The 16,924-nt window shown below is 42.4% G+C and overlaps 1 protein-coding gene and 1 long non-coding RNA gene across 3 annotated transcripts in view; one reads left to right on the forward strand and one right to left on the reverse strand.

The window, feature by feature from the left end:
• Positions 1 to 16,924, reverse strand: part of CPS1 (carbamoyl-phosphate synthase 1) — a 176,425-nt gene that overhangs the window by 131,734 nt on the left and 27,767 nt on the right. For both annotated transcript variants that reach the window (XM_079975842.1, XM_079975841.1), the window contains 4 exons: positions 5,393 to 5,482; positions 4,153 to 4,281; positions 3,500 to 3,606; positions 2,649 to 2,790 (listed from right to left, as the gene is read on the reverse strand). In XM_079975842.1, coding sequence (XP_079831968.1) covers positions 2,649 to 2,790; positions 3,500 to 3,606; positions 4,153 to 4,281; positions 5,393 to 5,482 — 468 coding nt within the window. The remainder of the gene's footprint in view (positions 1 to 2,648; positions 2,791 to 3,499; positions 3,607 to 4,152; positions 4,282 to 5,392; positions 5,483 to 16,924) is intronic.
• On the forward strand, positions 1,386 to 2,444 carry LOC307220544. Its single transcript, XR_013840906.1, has 2 exons — positions 1,386 to 2,005; positions 2,147 to 2,444. It is a non-coding gene; the product is annotated as an uncharacterized lncRNA (long non-coding RNA).

The following is a 16,924-nucleotide window of genomic DNA, read 5'->3' on the forward strand; positions in this document are numbered from 1 at the left end:
GACTGACACAACAAGGTATTTCGCCCCTGAAGATCTGGTCTGGGTGAGGAACTATTCACGAGGTTCGCGGTGGGTGGCTGGTGTGGTCACCCGGGCTAGTGGACCTGTGTCCTATTATGTGACCTTGGAAAATGGGCAAGTTTGGAAGAGACATATAGATCAGCTGAGGCGCCGGGCGCTCAGCAGGGAGGAGTCTGATAATTCATCCCTGGCTAATGACGCAGAGCTGCAAGACCAGAGTGAAAATGGCCCAGAGGTGCAATCACCAGGGGCTTCAGCAAATGAACCAGGGTCTGCTAGTCCTCAGGATGACGAGGTACAGGTAGGGGACCCTGAGATGTCTGGGACGCCATCTGTTCCTGACGAAACCCCTATAGCAGCCCCCCTACCACAGGTGACACCCAATCCAGAACCGGCAACACCTGTTGTCAGAAGATCAAGTAGAAGTTGTAGGACCCCACAGTACCTGAGAGATTACGTCTGCTGTGCTCACTAGGGGGGGAGGGGTGTTGTGTATTGAGTCAAAGGATTTTATATCTGTATTATTATTGTCTGTATTTGCATTAGGGTAAAGTAACTGCCTTTTGGTTCCAGAGGGTACAGCTACTATTGGTTCATTTAAGCTGCTGTATTTGGATCCTCTGTCTTATTGGTTTCCTCCAAAAGGCAGGACTGTGATTGCCTGATATTGTTCCCTCCAAAATGTATCCTTTCTAGCTAGTTCCCTGTCCCTATAAATGTAGCTCTCCCCTCCTCAGGTCTTAGTCTTGTTGCTTTAATAAAGAAGTGTTACTAGAGAACTGTCTCCAGCATATTATGTCAAGAGAGCTGAAATCACAAACCCCACGTCATAACAGTAACCCCCACCCAAATCTCTACACTGGCATCTTATCCACTCCCCTTCACTGAATTGGCCCCCTTGTCCCACCCTTGAGCTTTGCTCCTCCAACACCCTCAGCTGCTCGAAGGTCTCCTGGTCCTCAGACAATTCCGTCTTTGCTTCATGTGTGCTTTGCAACAGCCTCCCAGAACTCCTGTGTGATGCCACCTCTCTTATTTGGTCCAAACCCCTCCTCGAAACCCTCTTCTCTGGGAAGCATTTGGCACATCTGCCTAACCCCATGCCCTACTGCAGCACAGGCAGTAACCAAAGCTAAGTACATGTCACTGCATATTGCTTCCCCGTCTGCCTTGCCTTGCCCATTCTGGAAGGGATCACACTATCTCTAAAAGGAATGGGTGTGTAGCAGGGGTGGGGGGCTCCTAGATCCACTACTGTTGTTGGAGGCAGAGGTGGTCTCCACAGTCCAGAATGCTTGCTGCCAGTCTTAGAACAGCGAGAGTCTGGCCATTGTGCAGGGTTGCCATGGGGAACGGTACAGGAACCTCAACTGGTGCAAAAATATAGTGGCGCAAACTGCATGGGATCCATCACCCCTGTGTTTAAAGGACTTCACTGGTAGCCTGTTTGCTACCAAGCCAGACTCAAGGCCTGTACTTAAAGATATGCTGGGGGTGATGGAATGGTGGTTCCACAGCATCCAGAAATTTGGTGTGCAGCTACACAAAAAAGGGTAGTCTCAGTACAAGTGCCTCCATTAAGGAATTTTCTGTGAAATAAGGGCAATGCCAACCTTTTCTCTTTTTTAGTTATTTAAAAAGTTCACTTCTCGATTTTATCAAGCCAGTAATGCTCCTGTCTATTTCTGTCTGCAGATGTCTGATCCTGATCAGTCCAAGGATGCTCTCAACATGAGATTGTTTGTACTGCTGACATCATCGAGGGAGGGCATAAACTCATGCAGCTATGAAAGTTTCTCTTGGGTCTATCAGAAGATATCTCCACAAGAAACTGCCCCTGTCACATTTGCTGCACACCACATGCACTGCAAGGCAGATAATATTGGAACACTGTGTAGATGACCAAGGGATAATGATGTGAACGTTACAATGTTGAATCTGCCTTGACAGATGATTGGGGAACATCATGAAGTATCATCCTTTGGTGAGCAGCGAGGGTGCTATACTACCCAATCTGGGCCCTGCCGATATAGAATGCTATGCCTACTTCTTCCACTACTAAAAATAATCTCAATCTTTGCTAATATAACTTTTTTTCTTTACTTCTATTCTCTTCCATACAAAGGACCCCTGAGTTCCAATTAATGCTGGAAGCAAACCTGAATAACTGCTAGCTTTTATATTTTCAAGAGGAGAAGAGTCATTTCTTCTTTGTTTCATTGTGCCTTGGCTTCAATTTCTCTTTCCATGAGGAACAGTCATACCTAATTAGGGTCTGCAGACTTCTCCATTCAATCTACCAGTCTGGGTTTCCATCACCTCCAGTCATATTTCCTGTTTTTCTGAACATCCAGCCTGAACTCAAAACCTTGGACACTACTGTGTGATTTCTGGCTCGCTCTATTAAAGGAATCTTCCTGCTATCCCTGAATGGAATAAATCCAGTATATTATCCAGTAATTAACCAAAAAGAAACTATTCATCGAGGAGCAAAAACACACACCAGGAGATTGGCATTCTAGGTAAATCAGAGGCAAGCATGTTCTTGGGTGCACCTGAGCAGAGTACAGCTCATCTTCCCTGTCTCATAAAATTCTTCACAGATACCCAGAGAAAGGGAGCTTTACCTCATTTGTTTGATCATTCGCATTCACAAATAGAGGCTTCCAGCCAGGAGGGAGGGAGTTGCTGTCAATCGCGTAGCCATGATTCTGAGCAGTAATGAAAGCCTGTCCATTCATCATGTTCACAACTGGTTGATTCTGTCCTCTAAAGGGGAAGGAATAGTTTGGGGAGGGGAGGGTGTGCGTGTGAAGGGCAGGAGAAGAAGGCCACAATTAATAACATGCAGGGGCAAGCAGAAAGGAACACACTGTAGCACCCATTACCATTATCCATTAGGAGGATAACAACTCTGCTTTCTTCCATATTTATTTATTTGCATTTATTATTTACCCATAAATGCCTAATCCTCTATTGGGGAAATAATAATAATAATACCAAACAGAAACGCACAAAAGGAGCTACAATAATCCCACAGAGGTTTTGAAAAAGGGCTCAGAAACAATCAGTGGAGAGATTTAACTAATAATCTGCATCGGCTTTAAACTGGAATGGCCAAAGTCAATGCCATGGGGCTGGCCTCCTGACACTGGCATCACTGCTGCTGATGGGGACAGGGCAGAGGGCAAGGCAGCTATGAGTCCCGGGCTGCAGAGGGGCACTGGCAAAGCCCAGCAATGCACTTGTGCAAGCCCCGTCCTTAAAGCAACACCAGTGGTGTTGGGGAGGGGGCAGCCTTGCAGCACCACCCCAGCCACTCCTAACTTTAAGGTATAGATCTATAGATAGTAACATTACAAAGCCAGGATGCCATATTTGGGCAGTTTACAACCCAAACTGATTGGTGTGGGGTGAAGGCAGGATAAATACGTATCTTGAATATGCTGTTGTCGCAGGTGTAGATCTGTCACCATACCTGTTGGCCATGGGCATTTTGTAGGATGAAGCCCCAGCTGCCAGACCAGTGATTAGATTCCCCAAACTGATTCCAAACAAAGGTTCCTGACGATCACTCTGTAGAACCTGGATGGGAAAGACTTATATCAACATAAGAAGAGCCTGCTGGATCAGGCCAATGGCCCATCGAGTCCAGCATCCTGTTTTCCCAGTGGCCAACCGGATTACTGTGGGAACTCTGCAAGCAGGATCTGAGCACAAGACCCCTCTCCCATCCTGATATTCAGAAGCATTACTGCCTCCATAGTCATCATGGCTAGTAGCCACTGATAGTCATTATTCAGCCTCATTGGGTACCCATGAGTTCTAGTGTCTTTCCACTTTCTCAAAGCCAAGTATAATTTCGTAAACTTCTATCATGTCACCATAGACAATCTACTTTTCCATCTCACAGTTTCTCACATTAAAGGCAAAGGAGTTTCTGGAAGTAGCACAGCAAGTCAAGTTAAAACAGCCCCCCCCCCTTTTTTTTTCCTAACAAGGTAAAATGTTGGAGAGCTGAGGTTTAAGGAATGCACACATCCCAAGGTTGTGAGCTGCCACTGTGCAACATGGGAAATTGAGGACAACAGTGCTTTGAGCAAAATATCAATTCTAGTGCATGTTCTCTACCTTCCTGACATTCTCAATTAGTTCTTGGGCTTGGGTTGGATCGCCAGGACCGCCAGAAAGCAAAAGCCCATCATACTCCAGCCTGGTGAAATCATGATTCCAAGGAACCAGATGCACCTCGGCACCTCTCTGGGAAGGAAACAAAAGGGAAAGTATGAAAAAGTTTACTATAGAATGGCATGTAACTCCGTGATGCTGAACAGTACAGCCTAACATGATACAGTAGAGTCTGAATATGAAAAAGCCAACTTTAAAAGGATTTGACCTATCAATCACAATGGAGCTCACTGTCCTCCTTCTCTCAACCTGGCATTTGCTCTCCCTCACTCCTACTCTGACATTTTCTTTATATGGCATACTTAGACGCTTCAGTTTCAGCCGACACTATTCTGTAGTTTTGTTTTTTGGGTATCTGAATCACTGAATCCCTATGAGGCTTCATATCTCACTTTGCCTTGGAGAAGCCTAGAACCCCTCTGAAGCACCTGCAGACCCACTGCACACTCCTAATCCAGGTCCCCTGGCTTTCTCAGTTTGGCCTACATGGACAGAACGAATGGGCGCACTTCGCACATGTCAGGGAACTGACATCAGAGCGAGAGGGGGAGGCAGGGCTCCAGAGCGATGCCGGAGAGGGGACCAGCAGGGGGGAAGGAATTCAGTGTAACACCAGTAGAGAAGAGAGGGAGATGGAGGAATTGGCGACAGGGCTCCGAGACCCTTCACCACAAACTAGTGGAGAGAGCGCTGGCACGCCCCAGCCTTCCCCTTACTTGCGCAGACGAGTTCTGCGCAGGGAACATAGGCAGAGACTTGGTGTCAAACAGCTTTTATGCTGGAAAAGATTCAAGAAACACCCACTGACGGATTCTGCAAGTGACTATCAGGTCACGGAGGGCGAGCTGTGAGCCTAAGCATGGTTGGGCAAGCAATCAAACTAAACTGAAGGCAATTTACGCACAAGTAACCCCCTTACAAACATTACAGCACATGTTCAGAGGTTTCCCCAGTTTGAAAAACAAATCTATCAGACCCAATGAGAAATTAGAATGGACATGACAGTCCATCTTTAGCCTCACACATGCTAAAGATGTGTACAGAGTACAGAACTTGAAACTGCCAGAATATCTGTGAAAACTCAAGCAATTAAACAATTGTCCAGTTTGTTGGTCATGAGCAAATCAAAATTATAAAACCAGTTCCATAGAAGAGAAAGCCATTTTAAAAATGTATGATTTACCTTCACAAGCAAACGAATAGCATTGTGCTTTAATCCGCAATCCACAGCCACAATTTTGATTGGATTACCTTTTCCATATACTTTGACTTCCTGTTGATACATTTAGAAAAAAAGACATTGTTATTGGCAACTTATTTCTTATATGCATATCCTACCTTTCTTCCATTATGGAATGTAAGCAGCTGATAGAGTCTCATGTGGTCTCTGATAGAGGCATTAACCAGAACTAGGCTAGAACTAGACGCACTGTAAGTTTGCTGCGTCATGTTTCTACTGGCTATGTCGTGGGGCTTAGTTAATTCTACAGACTTATTCCTCTGCAGTTAGTTAAAAAGCAAGGAACTCTATTAAGACCTGAAAAAAGCTTAATCCCATTTAGCATGCTTAATCAAATATTGAAAGATGAGGTATAAATCTAAAATGCATACGTTTTTGTATGCATATAATACAGGCATCCATAAGAACCATTTTGGATTTTATAAATATTTTATTATTTTTTCAAGAAAAATATAAACATGAACATAAACATTATCAACACAATTGGTTTTCCCCTTCCCACGCCACCCCCAAAACAAAAGACTAAGGTGTCAAATTTTCCCATAAGTCTATGTCCAGAGTTGGTGGGTGCCAATCCTCAGTGTGTTCATTTGAATATTTTATTAAAGAGTTAATTTTTTAAAAAAATTAAAAATGAATATTTTATAAAGGGGTGTCATATTTCAACAAAACCATCCATACTGGATACATCATTCAGGGCTTGTACTCTTTTAGTTAGTTTCTCAGATAAAGCAATTATCTTCTGTTTCCACTGCATGATCAAGTCCTTCCCAGCTCTCTGCTATAAGTAATCATGCTGCTCTGCTACCAAAATTAAAGTGATAACTTCCTTGTGTAGTAATTTGAGTATTTTTAAAGATTGTTAATAAACCTAGACATGGGCTACATTGTACACCCTGGTTCATGTTTTTGTTTATTTCTGTAAATACTCTTTCCCAAAATACTTGCATTAATTCACATGCCCACCAGATACAAAGTTGTACCAGTTACCTTGCAGCCTTTCCAGCTATATTGGTTTATCAATATAGCTGAGTCTTACAGGTGTTAGGTAAAGGTAAAGGTACCCCTGCCCGTACGGGCCAGTCTTGACAGACTCTGGGGTTGTGCGCCCATCTCACTTAAGAGGCCAGGGGCCAGCGCTGTCCGGAGACACTTCCGGGTCACGTGGCCAGCGTGACATCGCTGCTCTGGCCAGAGCCAGAGCCAGAGCCAGAGCCGCACACGGAAACGCCGTTTACCTTCCCGCTGGTAAGCGGTCCCTATTTATCTACTTGCACCCGGAGGTGCTTTTGAACTGCTAGGTTGGCAGGCGCTGGGAACGAGCAGCGGGAGCGCATCCCGCCGCAGGGATTCGAACCGCCGACCTTTCGATCGGCAAGCCCTAGGCACTGAGGCTTTAACCCACAGCGCCACCTGCGTCCCCCTTACAGGTGTTAGATGATATCTATGTATAAATATTTTTATCTGATGTGGGTTGTGGATGGGGATGGGGGGGGGGCTGTCCATAGATTGTTCCAATCTGCTTCTTTGATTTCTAAGCATAGGTCCTTTTCTCAATTTTCTTTAATAGCCAAGCATTGTCCATTGTTCAGCCATGTTCAGAATCAGTTTTTCAAATTGTGTCAATGGTCTAATTGCTTGAGATATAAACACTGAATCTGAGATAGAATGTATCACCTGATAGAATTAACAGCCAATTCACCCTGCATCCCCCCATTCTTCCCATGATTTGCCCTGCTGTGGGTGAAATATCAATTTCATAAAAGTGAATCTATCTGTACAATACTTTTTCGTTCCATTTGGCAAATGGGTTTGTTATCATTTCTAAGATAGTTTTGTTATGAATCAAAACTGGGATGCCTGGCATTCTGTGTCGCAGAGGTTTATCAAATTCCAATTCTATCCAGATCTTTTTTACATTGTTTATCATGCTAACAACATTTTCTATATGGGCTGCATCATGGTATCTTTGCAAATGTAGTAGGCTCATTTCTCCCTCTCTGGGAATGTTGATACAATACAGCCAGTTGAAGTTTAAGTCTCTTGCCTTGGTGAATGAATTTTTTTGAAATTTCTTGGGGGTCTTTGCTGAACTACATACAGGCAGAATTTGGAACAAAATTTTGGCAATATCCTCATTTTGATTGACGATACTCTACTCATCCAAGAGATGGGTGTCTTTGACCTTCTTTCAATATCTGTTTTAATGTTTTTCATCACTGGTAAATGTTAACTTATTTAAAGTGTGTCCATGATTTTGTGGATCCCCAAATATTTATTATATTGTAGGCAAAGTTTAAAACTAATTTTAGTTTGTATTTTCCATAACAACAGTCGTGCCTGATAAATTGGTTGTTTCCATGGTTTACCAATCAGAATTTCTGTGTTTTGCCTCAATAGTTTCTGGGCTCAATTCAAAGTGCAGTTTTTGACATTATGTGGTTCAGAATCCCAATGCCAAAAAGACTGTCTTTCCCCACATGAAGCAAACCGGACACTGTGCTCATCATCTAAAGCCCAAGGGAGGGAGGTGTGGAGAGTGAAGGCACAAGAATAGGCCTTTTCAGCGGTGGTTCCCTACTTAAGGAATGCTCTCCCCATGGAAGCAGCTATGGCAAAATCATTACTTGTTTTTAGCCACTAATAACATTATTTACTCAGTGCAGTGTGTGTGTGTGTGTGTGTGAGAGAGAGAGAGAGAGAGAGAGAGAGAGAGAGAGAGAGAGAGAGAACGAGAACTTTAGGTCTTGCTTTATTGCTGCTTTTTATATTTGATTTTGATGGGGTTTTTCATTATATCTATTTTTGTTATGCAAGTCAATTTGAGACACTTCAGTTTAAAAAGCAACAAATAAACACATACATAATGGTGACAGGGTGCTTGTAACCCTTTACAAGCTATTAATTTTACAACTATTAATTAAAGTTTATTCTAGTGTTCAAATTCATACATTTGCCATTAGCTTCTCTTTATTATTATTTTGGGCCTTTTCCCCCATTCAAACAGTCTTGTGGTTCATTTCATGAAATATACATAAACTGACCTAATAACATACTGCAATAATGGGGAATGAAGTCCTGAGAAGTTCTCCTTTAATTTTCTGTTTAAGAAAAAGATGAAGGAATCTTTAATTCCTTCTCAGCAAATACATAGTGTGTGAACCATGTTGGATTTGATCCAGGGCCCATCTGATCTATTTCCAGCAGTGGCCACCCAGGTAGAATGTGAAGGCAGTAGCTCTTCCCCACTGTTATCATCAGAAACTGATACTCTAAGATATACCATCTTTGAACATGGAAGTACCATATGGCTGACTTATTATTATTATTATTATTATTATTATTATTATTATTATTATTCTATGGTGTGTTACCACCAATAATACAAAAGGGTTTATATCTGATTTAACAAAAAGCTAAACTAATGGAAAATAAAACGAGAGGGAGAAATGTTTTAGGCACTAATAATATATATATGCATCTCTTAATAAACCTATCTGCCATAAAATATTTCTAATCACCCTTTAAACATCTAAGCTGGTGGCTACCTATTTGTGGGAGATTAGCAGCCAACCCTAAGTAAGGGATATTCTTGCTACTTAGCATGAGAAGGGGCTGAGTCCACAGAGCTGTATTGCTGATAGGCAGATACTCAGACCACAGAAATACAATTGATAGAGGGGGCTCTGTGTGATGTCATTTCCTCTCCTGAAGGTGCATATTGTACTTCCTGTTTCCCCTCTTTCTCCCTTTGACCAGCGTTGGATGCAGACATGCCTCTGTCTGCTCCAGCTTTAGGCACATGCCTAAAGGTAAAGGACGCCTGACAGTTAGGTCCAGTCGCAGTTGACTCTGGGGTTGCAGCGCTCATCTCGCTTTATTGGCTGAGGGAGCCGGCGTACAGGTCATGTGGCCAGCATGACTAAGCCGCTTCTGGAGAACCAGGCAGCGCACGGAAACGCTGTTTACCTTCCTGCCAGAGCGGCACCTATTTATCTACTTGCACTTTGACGTGCTTTTGAACTGCTAGGTTGGCAGGAGCAGGGACTGAGCAACGGGAGCTCACCCCGTCGCGGAGATTCGAACTGCTGACCTTCTGATTGGCAAGCCCTAGGCTCAGTGGATTAGACCACAGCGCCACCTGCATCCCTCTAATGCAAGATTAGAAGTAAGTAAATTATATATTTAAACTTGCTTTCCAAGTTGTTGACTGATTCTTTGTTAACCAGGGGAAGAAAGAGAGAGCCAACTTACTTCATAGATGGACTTGACCAAAACAAGTTTTTATAGCCTAATTCCTATGCTTTTAATTTTGCTGCCAAGGATGGGATTTTGAAACTCTGTTCAACCCCTGAATGTGGGCACCTGGAGATGAACTGCAATTAATATATCCTCTCCTATCCATTAAAACCCATCCCACACTATTCATCACAAACTGAGACCGTGAACTTCAAGTGAATTATGTGTTGTGTATAGCAGAACTTTTGGGGCTCTTCTGAATCTACTGCCCATTAATTTCATTGAGTGACCCTAGTATTACAAGAAAATTCTCTATACCATTTTCTCCACAGCCATACCATTCATGATTTTATATACTTCTATCATGATTTATGTTGTTTTCTTTTTCAGCAGACTTTGTGGAAAATTAGCTTCATAAGCTTGCTGTTCACCATTTATTGCCCCACATTGGTACAGACCATTTGACCAACCTGTGGATTCTTAGATGCCTATTTTTTAATACCTTTTGCACCCTTGCGCCTACTCCTGGGTAACCAAGAATGTTTTCCAGCAATGAGCAACTCAGCATTCTTCTTCCTCATCAAACCCACTGAACCTGAGACAGCTGCTATTTTAAAATGCACACTTTCCAAAGTCCATGTCTGATCTACTGCTGAGCAAACTATTTTTATTCTTTTAATAACCCCCTTTTAATCAGGCTCTTTTGGCATGCAGATATTTCACAGCTGGAAGGCTTCATGATAAGATGATAATCTCCTAACTGAATCATTTCACAGGTGAGCTCCCACTATTCAGGAGGAAAACAGAAGCTTCGCTCAGGAAAGTCTTATTTGAAGGGTACACGGATGCTATTAAAACACAAGTCCTTCGTGCAAATCTAAATATACAGCCTGAGCTTCAACACTGTTGCATCACACAGCACTCAAAGCTGCTGAGCGGACACATTCTAGCTTCCTCATTCTACGTAGCTTCCTACCAAACTGCAGGCATATGGGAATCCTATCACTGCATGGCCCAGCTGCCCTGCCTGAGCCTAGCAGCACTGCTGTTACTGGAAGAAAGTGATTCATTCCCCATCTAGTGATTCATTCCCCATCCAAGAACTATAGACACATATGGTCCATGGTGTCCAGCTCTCCACATGTTGTGGATTGTATGTTGATTCAGCAATCCTCGACAGTGCAAACTATTTAATGTAAACATCAAACTTCTACCCTTTGTTTTGTACATGTACGTGAACTGGACAGACGTGAAGAAAGGCCAAAATAATGAGATGTGGTTGCAGGATATGGTCTGAAGGTACATGAAGCCATCGATTTGCTGAAGCTAAGCAGGCCTTGGTCTGGTCAGTGCCTGGATGGCTGACCACTGGAGAACTAGGTTTATGCCACTTTGGGTTCCATGATGGAAGAAAGGCAGGACCAAAACATAAGGAAATAATCTGGCTCCTAATTAATATTGTATGGAAATAATATATTATATCTTCAGAAAGACAGTGGTACCTCGGGTTACATACGCTTCAGGTTACATACGCTTCAGGTTACATACGCTTCTGGTTACAGACTCCACTAACCCAGAAATAGTGCTTCAAGTTAAGAACTTTGCTTCAGGATAAGAACAGAAATTGTGCTCCAGCGGCCCGGCAGCAGCAGGCGGCCCCATTAGCTGAAGTGGTGCTTCAGGTTAAGAACAGTTTCAGGTTAAGTGCAGACCTCCGGAACGAATTAAGTACTTAATCGGAGGTACCACTGTACACAATTTTGGTTATCTTTTTGTGGGAACCCGAATGTAACTCTCCTAAGTCAATAGCAAACTTCTTGAAGACAAAGCTGAGAAGCTTCCAACTGAATTAATATATTCTACAAGATGTAGCCTATTGTAGTTTCAAAGGCATAAATTAAAAAAAAAAATCCTTTCTAACCTACCGTTGATAAGAAAACTCTTAAAATGCTACCACATTTTGATTTACATGGAAACAGTTGCCTGCTAGGACATAGATTATCATGTCCCATAATTACCACCACTGAAGAGCTTAGTTAATTGTCAGCTTTATTTGTGATGTTACTTTATAAGCCTATAAAATAAAGTTATAAAGATAATGAGATCACAGGAGTTCTGTTAATCTTTTTATATCTCATTTATGTATGCTATTTTCAGCATCGTTATAGCAAACCCTTCTTGTTAATGGCACAGACAATCAACAGCACCTACTCCTCCTGCTTATTTATTCTATAAAATAGCTTTAAGATATCAGGCATTCCACTAGGGCTGGACTGAATTGACAGAAGCCATTTCTTAGACCTTTCACACACCTTGAAATCAGCATACCCTCCAACATTTCTCCAATGAAAATAGGGACGCCCTAAGGAAAAGCGGGGTATTCCGGGATCAACTCAGAAACTGGGGAGGACTTCCGGGTTGGCGCCTCCGGCAATGGCTGAGCTCCCCCGATTGGAAGGAACTTACTCTGTGGAAAACAGGGTCTGACCACCACGGCAAAGGCGGAGACCCATTGAAATCACAAGCGAGAAAAGCTTGTGAACCTGGGATTCGGCTGGCACCTTTTGCGCCTCCCCTACTCGCGGGGAAACCCTGTTTTGGGGATCCGGAGCGACGTGGGGTGAGTGGCGCGGTGCTTTGAATCGACTGCTTTTTTCATGGAGTGAAGCCGCATTGCTGTTGCTGGAGAGCGCTGACTTTTTCCTGTGGACAATTGGATTTTAAACAACTACCCGTGAGTAGAATGGAAAATTGGATCTTTAAATATCTTAATTTGGCGCTGAAGCGGGAAGGTCATAAACAGGAAGTCCGCCTTCCGCTTTTGTAAATAGACTGAAGCAAAGACGTTACAAGCTAAAGTCTTTGAAAGCCTTTGATAAAAGATTAAATTTCCATCGGTTAAAAATACAGAACCCCCCTTGGAGGCAGGTGAAGAGGGGGGAAGCTTTGAATTTTGAACTTAGTAAGCCTGCAGGAGTGAGGGGAAAATCAAATCACCTCAGCTCTGAAACTGGGAACGGGTTGCCAGATGACGTTTGGGGAAAGTTCATTGACAGAACGGATTTGACAGCTAGCTGAAATAAGAGCAAGATACTGTTTCCATTGTCCTCTTCTGCATTCAAAATGGAGGAAAAGTAACCGAAAATCGAAACTTTGTTCATTGCTTGAGCTGTGCTTGAAAGAACTCATACAAGTGGAGATTGTTTCCCTCTAGAGGGAGCTTTTGAAACTGTTATATGAGTGTAACTGGGGGATCTCCAGCTGCAAGATAAGGATTCTGAGAACCAGTGATTGACCTTGGACTATTCAAAATGTTGATAGGAGAAGATATTGTGACACTATTATGTAAAATAAGTCATTCGCTGGAAGAGCTTAATAAAAAGACGGATGCCACGACTTTTAAAGTTGATAACTTAGAACAGAAAGTGACTAATTTGATACGAGAAAAGAGCACCAACACAGAAATAATTCAGGACTTGGCACAGGAACCTACTTTGGCAGAACAAATGGTGGAGGAAAAGGAGAAAGTTGTTGTTTTTGAACCTAAAATAACACAAGTGGGACTCTTAGTTTTACAGAAGCAAATTGAGGACTATAAATTGAGGCCTTCTATGATTGAATATAGAAAAAGTCAGATTTCGAGGATTGGTTCCTGGTTTGGACTGAAGAAGGAAAGTCGGAATGATCCCTCTATCCAGGGATTAATTGATCTTTGAGACATGGACTTGGACTTGGAGGAGATTGAAGTTTTGGGGGCCTTTGGATTTGGAAGAATCTTGAAATACGACCTGAAACACTTTATAGACCCTAGCCTTAACTATGGAAATCTGGCTGAACTGTCCAGAAGGAATAAAAATATTGTTAAGATGGAGTTTTCTCGAGATTTGCTCTCTAGCATTAAAGAATATGAACAAGATCGGCAGAAGGGACCTGGAAAAGAGTTAAGAGCCTCGGATATAAGATCTGCAGGTTGATGGACTATATGGAATTGACGGAAAGGACTGGCAGAATCCGAAACCAGGGAGAGGAGTTGATGGAAGAAGATTGAAAAATTTAAAGTTTATATATAGAAATATTGCAAAATTAATGAGTGATAGAAAATTGGTGGATTGATATTTTATGGATTTAGCAGAAATGTTATAAGGAGTTAAGCATTTTAGTTTTAACGTTAAAATAAGTTTTAAAAAAATATGTTATGTAATAACTGACTGTTAATTGGTGAAAGGAGGAAAAGTAAAGCTACATTAACTAAGACAATTTACAGGACAAAAATTTTAAAAGAGGGAAAGGACTTGCTGAAATAGATAATCGACCTAGAATACAAAAAAGGGAGGTGTGAGGAGGTCAAGAAAATAAGTTAATGAAAGAATAGTAATGAAGAGATCTGATGTATTTTTCTTTGTGTTTTTGTTTTTGTTTAATGTTTAATGTGGTATGTTTATTTTTTCTTTTTGTAATGGTTGAAACTTTAATAAATATCATTAAAAAGAAAACAGAAACTGGGACAGCTTCTGTAAATCCTGGACTTTCCCTGGAAAATAGGGACACTTGGTGGGGTCTGAATCAGCTGTTTTACTTCAGTTACATTTTGAGGGTGACATGAAATTCTTTTGGCTGAGGGGAACAGAATCAGAATGGCCACCATTTTGTTTTTCCTAGAAAACTCCATTCTTAGGTGCTATTTGAATTTGATGGCTTCCACACAGTCAAGAAGTCCACCCCTCCTAAGCTACTCACTTGGGACCACTACATAGTGGACTGCAGCAGAATCTCTACCCAAATGAAAAAGAAACACTTTACAAAACAGGTGGATCTTTTCCCCCAGAAGCACATTTTGTTCAAGTAGTGCAATATTAAGTACTCCTCCAACCAAAAGGAAGTGACTGAAGAAGGCTGGCAAATAGGTCCACAAAGAAAAGGTACAGACAGGACTACTGTACCAAGCCCAGGGTCAGCAAGTAGCCCAGACTCACAGGTTTCATTTTTTAAAAGACAACCTAAGTCTTTTTTTTTTCCTTTTTGGCTGAGAATTACGAAGCAAAATGAGAAGGCACTCATTTCATGGCTTTTTGGGGGGGGAGGGGAAAAATAAATTTGGATCCCTTCCAGTCGGGATTCAGGCCTCATCATGGGACTGAAACTGCCTTGGTCGCAGTGGTCGATGATCTCCGGTCCAGCTCCAAGGGCCTTCTGGCAGTTCCCTCCCTGAGAGAAGCTAAGTTACAGGGAACCAGGCAGAGGGCCTTCTTGGTAGTGGCACCCTCCCTGTGGAACGCCCTCCCACCAGATGTCAAAGAGAACAACTACCAGACTTTTAGAAGACATCTGAAGGCAGCCCTGTTAGGGAAGCTTTTAATGTTTGATGTATTACGGTATTTTAATATTTTTTGGAAGCCGCCCAGAGTGGCTGGGGAAGGCCAGCCAGATGGGCGGGGTATAAATTTATTACTATTATTATTATTATTAAATTTAATATCCAAGGTTCCATTGAGCTTAATGGGACTTAGTAAACATATTGAAGAATCAGCAGAATTATTTGGAGAAGAAAAGTTGGGGGCAGGTCCACTTCACAAAATTATTTCTTAACAAATTAAAAGGTCAATTCCACCATGTTTTGATTGAATCCCCTTCATGGACCACTGCCTTGCCCTGGCGAAGGGGCTTGAATAACTCAGAGAAGCTATAAACTATGCCGAGCAGGGCACCCAAGATGAACAGGTCATAGTGGAGAGTTTTGACCAAACGTGATCCACCTGTAGGAGGATCCGGCAAGCTACTCCAGTATCTCTGCCAAGAAAACTCCATGGACAAAGACAACAGGCATATAAAAGTTATGACGCTGGAAGATGAGCCCCTCAGGTCGGAAGGCGTCCAACATGCTACTGGGGAAGAGCGGAGGACAAGTACAAGTAGATCCAGAGCTGATGAAGCGGCTGGGCCAAAGCCGAAAGGACGCTCAGTTGCGGATATGCATGGAAGCGAAAGGAAAGTCCAATGCTGTAAAGAAAAATATTGCATAGGAACCTGGAATGTAAGAACCATGAACCTGGGTAAGTTGGATGTGGTCAAAAATGAGATGGCAAGAATAAATATTGACATCCTGGGCATCAGTGAACTAAAATGGACGGGAATGGGCGAATTCAGTTCGGATGACTATCATATCTACTACTGTGGGCAAGAAACCCATAAAAGAAATGGAGTGGCCCTCATAGTCAACAAAAGAGTGGCGAAAGCAGTACTGGGATGCAATCTCAAAAATGATAGAATGATCTCAATACGAATCCAAGACAGACCTTTTAACATCACAGTAATCCAAGTTTATGCACCAACTACTGGTGCTGCAGAAACTGAAATTGACCAGTTCTATGAAGACTTACAAGACCTTATAGAAGTGACATCAGAGAAGGATGTTCTTCTCATTATAGGGGATTGGAATGCTAAAGTAGGGAATCAAGAGATAAAAGGAACAACTGGCAAGTTTGGCCTTGGAGAGCAAAACGAAGCAGGGCAAAGGCTAATAGTTTTGGTAATAGAGTTCTGTCAAGAGAACAAGCTGGTCATCACAAACACGCTTTTCCAACAACACAAGAGACGACTCTACACATGGACATCACCAGATGGGCAACATCAAAATCAGATTGATTATATTCTCTGCAGCCAAAGATGGAGAAGCTCTATACAGTCAGCAAAAACAAGACCTGGAGCTGACTGTGGCTCAGATCATCAGCTTCTTATAGCAAAATTCAAGCTTAAACTGAAGAAAGTAGGAAAAACCACTGGGCCGGTAAGATACAATCTAAACCAAATCCCTTATGAATACACAGTGGAAGTGAGGAACAGGTTTAAGGATTTAGATTTGCTAGACAGAGAGCCTGAAGAACTATGGATGGAGGCTCGCAACATTATACAGGAGGCAGCAACTAAAACCATCCCAATGAAAAAGAAATGCAAGAAAGCAAAGTGGCTGTCCAACGAGGCCTTACAAATAGCGGCGGAGAGAAGGCAAGCAAAATGCGAGGGAGATAGTGAAAGATACAGGAAATTGAATGCAGATTTCCAAAGAATAGCAAGGAGAGACAAGAAGGCCTTCTTAAACGACCAATGCAAAGAAATAGAGGAAAACAACAGAATGGGAAGAACTAGAGATCTGTTCAAGATAATCGGAAATATGAAAGGAACATTTCGTACAAAGATTACCATAATAAAGGACAAAAGTGGTAAGGACCTAACAGAAGC

Source organism: Podarcis cretensis (assembly GCF_951804945.1).
Source record: "Podarcis cretensis genome assembly, chromosome: 1".
Lineage (NCBI taxonomy): Eukaryota > Metazoa > Chordata > Lepidosauria > Squamata > Lacertidae > Podarcis > Podarcis cretensis.